The sequence below is a fragment of the Polistes dominula genome, unplaced genomic scaffold, assembly GCF_049000335.1.
Source record: "Polistes dominula isolate Pdom_NZ unplaced genomic scaffold, Pdom_raw_medaka contig_16, whole genome shotgun sequence".
NCBI classification, from domain to species: Eukaryota; Metazoa; Arthropoda; class Insecta; order Hymenoptera; family Vespidae; genus Polistes; species Polistes dominula.
The window spans coordinates 4,943,345-4,955,445 of NW_028301040.1; the positions used below are offsets into that span (position 1 = coordinate 4,943,345).

Here is a 12,101-nt window from a genome sequence, read left to right on the forward strand (position 1 = left end):
GCCGGTAACGAGATGATCGTTAGTCGTGCCTTTATTGCGTTCTTTCAACCTCGTCGACATGGATGAAGTTAGCTAGGAGGCAGCTAGCTAGCTAGTAGTCTAGTAGACTAGCTAGCTAGGCTAACATACACGTTGGTTGTACTCTCACTAACAAATCTGTGGCGCGAGAACGCGACCGTTCGATGTGGGAACGAGGTCAAGAAATAATCCATGCGAACGATCCTCTTTGGTGAAAGAGAACAAAAAAAAAAGAAAAGAAGGGTAAAAAAAAAATATAAGAAGAAAAGGAGAATATACAGTGTATACCTTGTCAAATCGTAGACGAGGGTAATTTAGAGACGATGGATGTTAGAAGAGAGAAAATATAAGGGAGCACGTGTATGCAAATTTTCCACGATTACGTATTTTCTCTTGTGCTTATAAAAAGATATACATACCTAATGCTGAGATGAATTTTAAATACGTTAGATTTAAGAAAGATCACATTTAATCTTTTTGCGCGGTTCTTCTTTTTTTTTTAAATAATACACAAATGGAATTATGTATTTAATATTTATTTCGATTTTTTTTTAATTAATTCTTTGATAATTTATATCTATACACATAAGTATATTTTCTTTAATTCAAATTAGCCGTGCTTTCACGCTTTTAGTCAAGTTGTCGAGTTGATGAATTAATGAACATATAAGAACAAAGATTAGAAAGATAAGCAAAGATTTAATAATTTGTGATATTCGATATAACAGTGATAGAGAAGAATAGATTTAAATTGTCGTTTCTTTTTGTTGTAGGTAATTAATAATTAATTAATTTTGTATATATCATGTTATTGTAATGAATAAAATATTTTTTTGTTATATCAATACAATTTGGTTTATTCATAAAGACTCATTGACTTTATATATAGATAAAATGATATTTTTCACATAGATAAATTTGTCTGAGGAAAAGTATGAGAACTTGTTATCTAACGTCTCCCTTGGCATCTTTTTTCCAGATCGGTGGTGCGACGAGATAGTAAGGACGAGGACGAGGATGATGAGAAGAAAGGTAACGGCGTGATATCGTGTCGCATAGGGTGTGCAAGGGGTATAAGGATTTTGCAGTCTCTCTCACGTTATACCAAGAGCAGCAATGTCACATGCATATAGACATAGAGGGTAGTAGGAAGAAGGAAGAAAGGAAAAAAAGGAAGAAATAAAGACAGAAAGTAAAGAAAGAAAGAAAGAAAGAGAGAAAGCGCCAGGCGCCTGCGTGACCCGCTCTTATCTCGGCTCAGTTCGTCAAATTTCGGCATTACTCGGGTTCCAGGCTGAGTGGTGAGGGTAAGCTGTCACCTGTCGCCTTTATCGAGACTCCTCAGTGCGGTGCCGACCTTCGGCCAGTGCGGATCGCTCTTTATCAATTGTACATATATATGTATCTAGTATTATATTATCCTCATTTTTGTTCTCTCCCTTATCTTTTCTGATTACGGGCGTGTGCGTGCGTGCGTGCGTTTATTCGTTCGTTCGTCCGTTCGTTGGTGTGTGTATGTGTGTGTGAGAGAGAGTGCGCGAATCGCGAGTGTGTCACACGCACGCGCGACGCGTGTCGCCACTCCGTCTACGATTCCGTTTCATTTCTTCGTCCTAGGAAACGTAACGACCGATCCTTCTTTACTCTTTTTTCTCTTTCCCTTTCTCTCTTTCTCTTTCTCTCTCTCTCTCTTTTTCTTCTCACAAAGAGACGAAGAGACGTCAACGACCCCGTCGACGTGTTCCGACGCGACCAACGACTATTCACAGTGACCACTACGACTTGTTATTTTCTTTTTATTATTCACTTCTTTTCTCATTCTTCTCATCGGCCGAAATAACGCGCGTTTGTAAACGTTCTCGAGGAAGAAACATGCTTGGCGAAAATTGGAGAACGACGAGCACGGTTTTACCTGCAACGAGGTGCCACCAACTTGAAGAAGAGGAAGGCGACGACGTCACGCTACCGCACGTGACTAACACCATCATATTCGAGGGCCAATTCTTCTTTTCCACCCCCTTAACTAACACCTTTTCCTCTATTTTTTTCTTAACTTCTCAACTTCAGTGAAATAAGAAAAGAAGAAGAAGAAGAGGGAGAGAGAAAGTCGAGTTCTCGCGAAATCTCACGTGTTTATTGGTGTCTTCTCGTTTCTTGTAAAAAGAAGAAGAAGAAGAAAAAGATAGAAAAGAGTGACCGTGATTCTGGTGCGTTCATATCAAACCAATATATATATATATATATATATAAACTTATTCCGTTGCAATAGTTAAATTCGCAAAGTGAAGAAGAAATCTTCCTCTCGCCTCGTAGTCGAGAGATTAAGATAAAGAATCCTGGCAGCCCTTCGGTATTTCTCGATAAAATCGAGACAAGGAAGATGAGACGTCGTATCACCGAGGTCACATCCTCGACGATGCACCCGGTGCTCTTCTGTTGGTGTGTCGCCGCCATTTTTAGCGTCGCCTTAGCGGCATGGCAGGAGAATGTGCGACCGAAGATGTATGTTCAATTAGGTGAGTCAACTATTACTTATCTATTATTATTATTATTATTATTATTATTATTATTATTATTATTATTATTAGTATTAGTATTTTATTCCCTTATCAAAAACTAGCGTCGTTAACTCGGTCAGACCGCTGATCACGTGTTTCCTTGCACCTGCACCCCCTTAACCATATACATAGTAAGACCTCCTCATACCCCCATTATACATTTTTTTTATTCCACCTTGTTTTAGATGCGTTTACGACGAAATCGCGTGACGCTCGGTAATTTAACGTGACGTTCGTCATACCTCGCCCGATCCTCTCGATAATATACTCGGAAGTGAATAATAATCGTAATATTTTCGAGTAGCGAAACGATCTGCTAAAAAATTCGACAGTTTATAAATGTCAATTAATTAATTATACGAATACAATTACAACACGGTCATATATATATATATATATATATATATATATATATATATATATATATATACATATTACGTTTTTTTTAACATGTCGATAATAATCGTTGGAATAAATTTAACGAAAAATTGATCGAAAAATTTGTTCAACGAGATGAAGACGTTATATGACAAAACGGATGTAATAGAAAGAGAATGAAAGGAGGGGGGGGGGCTAGGTTTTCATTGATAGCGATTTTCCACGATCTTCGTCGATTTTCAGAGGAAAACTTTAAAGCACCGGTTAGGAAGAAAAAGACTCTTTTGTTCGATCATATCGCTCGGGTTTATCGCCGGAGGTCGAGTGAAACGCCGATAAACGTGATGCTTGCATACGTGTGAAAGAGAGAGAGAAATAGATAGATAGAAAGATAGATAGATAGATAGATAGATAGATGGAATGACGAAGGACCAAAGCAAACGCACAAAGTCCTGCAAGTGAAAAAAAAGGGGAACGCTTGTCGTCCAATACTCTTTATTTCTTTCTTTTCTTTTCTTCTTTCACGTTTTAGTGTCACACATAGAGTGACGATAACGATCGACGCGTAAGCTCACGAAAGGGTATTACAGAAGAACTGCGAATCGTACGAGAGTATATAAAGTCTGTCCCATATACGATCCACTCGACCTTAACGACTACGACTACGACTACGACGATGTTCGTCTCGTCTTCGTACGACGTGTGTATGTGTGTGTATAGCGTATCCTAGGACGATGTGGCTCCCAACATCCATCACTCTTTCCACGCCACATCCGAGGTACGATATTTCGAGCATAGGAGGAGAGAAGGAGCGAAATAAATTGCTTCGAAGTGAATGTGTGTCGTTGCCTCTATGGACCACCGACCTCGTCTTCCTCTTCGTCGTTACTGTTGCCATCTTCGTTGCCATCTTCGTTGCCATTGCCAATGCCGTTGCCGTTGCAGTTGCAGTTGCAGTTGCATGCATGCGTTCATGATCGCGTGTATTTATACGTATATACCTACTTATGTATATATACATATAAATACAGTATATAGAAATACATGCACACACACATATACATACACATATATGTATTTTAGACGACGCCTCGAGCGAGATAGAGAGATGGGAGTCGACGATCTTGCGAGAGACTAGAATTTCAATTCTCACGCGGCATTGAAAATGTTCCTTCAAACCTTCTCTCTCTTTCTCTCTCTCTCTCTTTCTATTTTTATCTTTATCTTTATTTCGTATACAGTCAAACATACACGTGCGTGTATACATTTACACAATATACAGGTATATATAAGTGAAGATGGACTCGTCAAAAACGACGAGAGGCTAGAAACGAGCTCGGAACTCATTAAAGGATATCCTTCACACTCTGTGCTTCATTCCTTTTTTTATTTTATTTTATTTTTTTTTCATTTTCATTTAACTCGCCGAGATTTATACGAGAATTATACATTTATGAACGTTAATTAATTTTATTTATGAAAATTAGATCTACAGCACACGAAGCACAGTCGTCGTTGTCGTCGTCGTCATCGTTGTCGTTGTAATTGTGAATTTTGAAATGTTTTTTTTTACTTTACTAAAATATAAATAGAAATTATTAGACAGATTTGTATTAAAATGTTATTTAATGTTCAAGTAAATGCATTGAAAATAATAATATTGAATATATGTATGTATATGTGTACTTACGTGTACATGCGTGCGTGCGTGCGTGTATACACGTATGTGTATAATATATGAACTCGTCAAAAACGATAAGAGTCCAGGAAAAGCGTGTGTTGAACGTACAACTCGTTAGAGAGCATCCTTCACACCCTTTTCCATTTCTCTCCTTCCCTCTCTTTCTCTCACCACTTCACCCCTTCTATTTCCACCATTTTCAGTCGTTTCCCGAGACCTATATTCGAGTTACAAAACTCACGCGAAGTGAGATAGGGGAGGAGAGTTCTACCGAAATTCTAGCATTTAAGATATTGTATTTGATATTTTTGTTCAACTTAAATATCGAACATTTGTAACTTTTCAAGTATTAACTTTAATCTTTTTTATTTACGGCGAAATAATTACAAACTTTTTTTTTACGATATATGGGGTAAAAGTTTAATTACATTTGTAAATAAAAAATAAATAATCGGATTTAGAAAAGGAGAAAAAAATATTAAAGGTTTGGGAAAATGTTTCATTCCATACAAAAAAATAAATTAGTTGATTTCATTATAAAGGGTGGTCAATAAGTTTATATAATATTTTCAGGGTATGTGTGTTTATAAAATGAATTATAAATGTATTTAAATGTATTTTATTATTAATATTAAGTAATATATATAAATATTTTATAATATTTTATAATTATATATATTTATAATTGTAATATTAATAAATTTAAAATAAATTTAAATTTATATATATACATATATTTTAAAATTATATATTTTAATATATATTAAAAAATAGATAAAAAATTAAATTTATATAAATATATAAAAATAAATATAATAATAAATAATAAATAAAAATATAATTATGGTTCGTTAAACACTACTAAATATTTTCTATACAATATTTTTTTTTATAGTTGCAATAAAAAAAAACAAAAAATATAGTAAATTTTAGGTGACTGGGGACTACTACGTGTTCGGAAAATCTCCCTTCCTTCCCTTCTTATATCGAATGTGTATAAAGGAAAGGAACTAGCTATTGAAATTACGCGAGAAGCATGCGTTATTAATAGAAGAGAAAAGAGAGAGAGAGAGAGAGAGAGAGAGAGAGAGAGAGAGAGAGAGGCAGGCAGCATGCTTGCTAGCTAGCTAGGTAGCTTCGAACGTCGACTTTGGGCTTCGGTTGTGTTGTGTTGCGGCGACGATACTGTTTTGCTCACTGAGCCAGAATTTCTGCTAATTCTACAACGAGGGAAAACCACAGCGCAGAACCGAAATTGTAATCACCGGTAGAGATGCATATTGCCGTTATAGAGGGTGGGGGGAGGGGGACCGGGCACATATATCGTTGAACTCCGTTGTTCCTAGATATATGTGTATATGTATATATATATATATGTATATCTCTATTTCTCTCTTGATGGTAGAGAATGTGGAATATTGGCTTTATGCGTACGTTACAGTTTATTTGCTTTACAACCTAACTTGCTTTTACCTAACTAATTTATAGCCTAAGAAGAAGAAGAAGAAACTCTAGAGAGAGAGAGAGAGAGAGAGAGAGAGAGAGAGAGAGAGAGAGAGTAATGATATCTTTTTGCCAATTGCTGCTTTAACGATAATCCTTGCCAATTCAATGTAACTTGGATAAGAAAAGTAGAGTCATTTATCATTTGATACACAATCTCTTTGATAAACAATTTATTTGAAATAAAATATTATTTTCTTATATTATAATATTTTTAGCTACTAAGACTGTGAATGGAAAAAAATAGGTCGCGTTCAGGAACGGGAACATTGGCAGAATTTAGTATTTGCATCAATGAACTTTCAAGTTCCTAATGCTAATTAATTCTTTGCACTCTGAGCAATTTTTAATACGAGGTTTTAGCACAACTCCGGGTTATTTTGACCATGAGATATCATTTGCTTCATAAGTACTTACAATGTTGTACCTACCTATCTGTATAAAGATACAATGTTGCCTTTAGATGACGAGCGTGCCGCGTCGCCGCAACGGCGACAACGGAGTGCAAATGGTTAATAATAATAATTATTAATAATAATATTAGTTTTTGTTCTTATTGTCATGCAACGTATCAAAAATGTTGACAATTTTTTTTATTTCGCGTTACGAAAACGAAGAACTACACACGCACGTATGACTTGGTGCAACGACACGCCCAAAGTTTTGGAAAACAACTCTACGACGATGACGACGACAACATAGACGACTATGACGATGACGACGCGTTCATCGTAACAACGAACGAAGGGAAAGGAGAGAGAGAAGGAAAGAGAGAGAGAGAAGGAAAGAGAGAGAGAGAAGGAAATAGAGAGAGAGAGAGAGAGAGAGAGAGAGATCAGTGGGCTGGAAGCATACGCGTTCCCTTTGGTATTCCGAAACTCGACGGATCGATAATGCGGCCTTCCTTGCTCGAGAGAACGGAACGTCCTCGCGTATCTAGTCGAAATTTTTCTTCCGAAAAACCCGAATGAAAAGAATAAGAAAAGTAGGTAAGAAGGAAGGAAGGAAGGAAAAGACAACCAATCTCGTTTCGAACGCGAGCTTTTCGATCAAAAGTCATACTTCCGTCTATCCATTTGAGACATGACGATGGATAAAAAAAGAGAAAATAGAAAAAGAAAAGGAAACAAAAAAAAAGAAAAAAGACAAAAAGAATGAAAGAAAGTTCGTCTCCCTTCGCGCCAACTTTTTCGAAGCTCACGGCTATCTGAAATCCCATTCCTTCTCCTAGAGACTTTTCCAAGATATGCCACGAATACGTCCATCCGAAGAATTCCACAAGCACCTCCCAGCATTTTCGCCAAGAGTACGAAAGAGAAAGAGAGGGAATATCTGTACGAAACTATTCATAGAACAAATACTTTCCCAAGGGACACGGAAATACTTGACTCGAGAGGTAGGGGGTTCCCAAGTAAGCGAACGGAACGCCATCTGGGCTGATGTAATATATGTAAATGCACCATTTTCAAATCTAAGCAGGTGATTCGAACAAAATGAAATACTCGTCTATATCTCCTACTATTCTTCGAATGCAATGGATTCCTTTGAAAACAACTAGACAATACCGTCATCCTAGGATTTCGTGAGAGATAAAACGCAGAGAAACTTAGTTGAATAAGAAATCGATGATGGAGAATCGCGGTTTATTGATTAGTCAGAGTTCTCAGTTATCTACTACGTAGTTAACTGTATTGTAATGACGTAAAGTCTCGTTATAAGACAGGGAATTTTGGTAGTTCATTATCGCGAACGTTGCCGTTGGTCATTGCCGTTGTAGTAGCCTCGAATATGGGCTTTGCCTTTAGGTTCTAGTTAATCCGTATTACGCTAACTTTATCCGCTTGGTGTGAAATACCACAACGGACCAATCCTAGCGAGATACAAACCGACGTGGATACGTTATGATTAGCTATCTACCATTCTACCACAAGCATTCGCATGTATTCCCAACGTACGCACGCACGCATGCACAAATGTACAAATTCATGCACGTATACACGCACACGACTGATGTATGAACAAAACTACTGGGAATCGGTTCGATTGATCATGCCTACGAATCTCCACCGATATACTCGTACCAAAACGCGATATAACAACCTCTTCGTATACTGCAATTTCGTATCAAGTATAAACGTATAGGTTTCTCTAAAATAATGAAACGTGTTAGGCTATCCTCGCGGTTTGGAAAGAGAAATAAACCAGTTTGCAAGAGATACGTCGTCGACATAATCGATCGACGTTTATCGTTTTCCCGTTAAATCTGTAGTCGAAGCTTTGGATTAGAGAGGAACAACCACCTTGTATTTGTAAGTACGTGTATGTAAATGTAAGAGGAGAGTAGGGGTAGGGGATAGGGGGTTGGGGGTTTAGGGGAGAGATTTGTGCTTGAAATTCGTGCGTTATTGTGTACAGCTCTACGGTAATGAACAACGCTCGGATCTTCAGGATGCACCACCAGATATAAATCATGCATTCGTCTACGTAAGCGTTTCCAACGTTGATTCCGTGGCGATGCATAATTTATATCGAGTAAGGTACGCGTTCGTTCGTTAGGGCACCAGCAGATTAATGCATCGTATTCGTACGGGCCCGTGCCCGCCACAATGACGGCTTCTCTACGTTTCACGATTTATTACCCATGCGAGAAGTTTGTAACATCCTATCGTGGCTAGCCACAATTCACTCTCTCACTCACTCTCTCTCTAGAATCTAGTCTAATCGTTTTGTATATTCTTCTCGGTAAAGAATTTACTCCCACCCTTTTGTCTGTAAGTAATCTTCCGTCTATCTTACGTCTAATGACATTTTAATTAACTTTATAGAATATCGATCGTTCCTTTTTATTTTTCTCGTTCACTTTCTCGTTAGTTAATATCTTTAAATTAACATGGCGATGAATAAAGTAACGTGGAGGGTGAAGACTCGTTCGCCATGCCACGAATTTCATAGTTCGTCGGAAATTGTGAGAGGGTGCAGGGAGTGGGGTGAAACGAAAGGATGGAAATTTCATGGGTATGGTGGCCATTTCAAATGAATCTAGGAGAACGCTTAGTTAATAATTAACGATGTTAGATGACTTGCTAGTGCATGTATGATCTTTCTTAGGGTTATCTAGATAATTATGATGAGAAGAAAAAAATAGTAGTTGCCATAGATACCTCAAAAATCTTATAAAAATAAAATGAAATAAAAAACTTAGGTAATTCGAAGAGAAAAAAAAAAGAAAAATGTAGTCGTACAAATCGATTGCAAATGGATTTTGAAAATCTCCAAGTGATTGTGTGTGTCTCTCTCTCTTTTTCTATCTCTCTGTCTATTTTTGTCTCTCTCTTTCTCTATTTTTCAAACAGAATCAATATTCCATAGCGGTTGTGCGTTCGGGTTCCCCTTCTCCTTCACCCCCTGCCGTACTCGCAGTCCTGGCTACATCCTCTCTGTATCCTACCTTGAATATACGTGTAGACCGGAATTTACACTTCAATAAAATCGTGCCCGAGTCCGCATAAACGGTTAACGGTAGCTGCGTGCTTTCGAGCACGACGATAGCTCGTCGAGTCGTAATTCGAGGCAATTTCATTTCGTTCATCGCACGCACAACGGGCTCGATATCGTCGTTGACGTGCCAACCTAAAGTGTGTATACTACTACTACTACTACTACTACTACTACTACTACTACTACTACTACTACTACTACTATCCTATGGATTCTTCCGATTTCAATTATTTCATATACAAAAGGACAAATAGAATACGTTAAGTATATTCGACAGATTTAACAACAAAGAAATAAAAGTCATACATTTGCAATTTTTATTAATTTTACCTGCGAATAGTATACCTTAACATTTACACAGGTGTGTTAATTTAATGTTTATATTTGATCTCTGTTTCTTTTTTTCCCCCTAGTAAGATTGGCAAGTAAATAATTGTGGATTTTGTCGATAGGTGTGTCTATTTAAAATCAGCAATGATTTAGTTACCAACCTAATAGAATATGATGTTAATTAAATGATCATTTTTTCAAGTATTTAACACAATTTGTATTCTTTTAATAGCATTTGTCGTAATTTACTTCACTTAAAACTTTCTGTGATAGATTGTTTATTTCTTTAGTGATGTTGCATTTGAACTCATTCAAAGTTACACTTCTGATTCTCTCTCTCTCTCTTTCTAAACCTAGCAATTAACGCCCGAATGTTGGGCGCAAACGCGGAACATTTGTAGAATTAAAATCACCCCCGAAATTGTCTACGAGTTGAAATAATTGAGCAATTGCTTCTGAAGTAAATTTCCACAATTCTCCTTCTCTATCTCTCACTCGTCCTGATAAGGTCTTGTGTAAACTATCCATTAAAAACTTTTCCCTTTAAATTCTATATCCGGTTAGATAAAAATACAAAAAAAGAGAGAATATAAATCCTTGTGTAAATTTTAAATGTGTGTGTTATATGATAAATATTTGATAATATAATATTAAAAACAAATGAAAAAAAAATGTGATTCCATGCCGATGTTCGTGAAGGATTGTAATCTGGGACTGCAGTTTTAAAATTCCGATAAAGACGAATGAGATAGAAAGGGTGAAGAGAAGAAGAAGAGTGAGAAATAGAAGAGTGGGGGATAGGATTGGGGAGAGGGGGGTTTGGTAGTTCCTTCTAGAAGGAACTCTCTCTCTCTCTCTTTCTTTCTCTCTTTGAAGATCGCTCGCGTGTACATACCACACACCGTGGTGAATTTTTTTGTGTACTTGAAGTGTGTACTCCAGGGTAGGATAAGTAGCACGCTGCCATTGCCGAGGGGTTCATAAATCTTTTGTCAAGAATACCCGACACACACCGGCTTACCATAGTCGATCCAGAAAAGTAAAAGGTCAAAAGCGGAGAACGCCGCTGGCTGGGCTGAGCTGGCTGGCTGGTTGGTTGGTTGGTTGGATGCGAGAATCTTCTTTTCCCTGTCTCTCCCACCATACCCTTTTTTTCTGTCACTCTCCCTCTCTCTCACTCTTTGCCAGGGCTAAAAGTGTCCTCTTATCGTGGGTGTTGACTCGTCTCGCTGTCAGCCCGAAGAATATCGTGGTAAATATGACTTTTTGGTCCTCCAATGATGGAAGTTGACTACTCTTACTTCTTCTTCATGTTGGCTATCATCTTTTTTTTTTTTATCTTTTCCTCTTTTTTTTTTTTTTTACAATTACCATTAAAATGTTACGCGACAACACTGATGTTTTTTTCTTCCTTTTCTTTTTCTTCGAGTGGTAATGCTTTTTTTATTTTTATTGGTGTCATCGATGAATTGTAAGTAAGACGAATATAATATAAATAATAAATTTGATATTAATTATAATTAACGAATTGGATGATTATAAGAAATCGAATAATTATGTAAGTTGGACAGAGAACAAATAGTAGGGAAAATAATTGTAAAGTAAAACACAGGGTGGAGGGTAGGAATGTGTGCTGCAACCCTTTTTTTTTTCTTACTTTCTTTATTTCTTTTTTTCTGCAGTCGACTAAAATAAAAAAAAAATCTAGTATTCTTCATCATCGATTGCGATAAATATGCCAATATTTAAATATTTGATATAAAAATTGAACAAATTTTTATTTTTATTGTAGAATAATATTTATTTTTTTCTTTTCGACTCGATGGATATTTATGATAAAAGCGATATTGGTTTTTTTTTTATTTCATTCGCTTTTTTATATGGTAATACTTTTAATGCATATACCAATAGGGATATGTACATATATGCGAATATATTTTTTCTAATAAAATAAATTAAACAGATGTTTATTTTTAATTAATGAAATATTCTTTTTTTTTGGTTTTCATCAAATTAGCTTTTTTTTCATATCGAAAGAACCGCGATTGTAATATCGCAACCACCATTTTTAATAAACGAAGATAATAGGGGATGATTCTTGAATGAGATAAATCATCGCTGACCCGAATAAAATT

The 12,101-nt window shown here is 36.5% G+C and overlaps 1 protein-coding gene across 1 annotated transcript in view; it reads left to right on the top strand.

The window, feature by feature from the left end:
* The window catches only part of Sema1a (semaphorin 1a), a 223,821-nt gene that overhangs the window by 38,156 nt on the left and 173,564 nt on the right, over positions 1 to 12,101 (top strand). The window contains exon 2 of the mRNA XM_015320690.2: positions 998 to 2,534. Within this exon, the coding sequence (XP_015176176.1) occupies positions 2,399 to 2,534 (136 nt within the window). The 5' untranslated portion in view covers positions 998 to 2,398. The remainder of the gene's footprint in view (positions 1 to 997; positions 2,535 to 12,101) is intronic.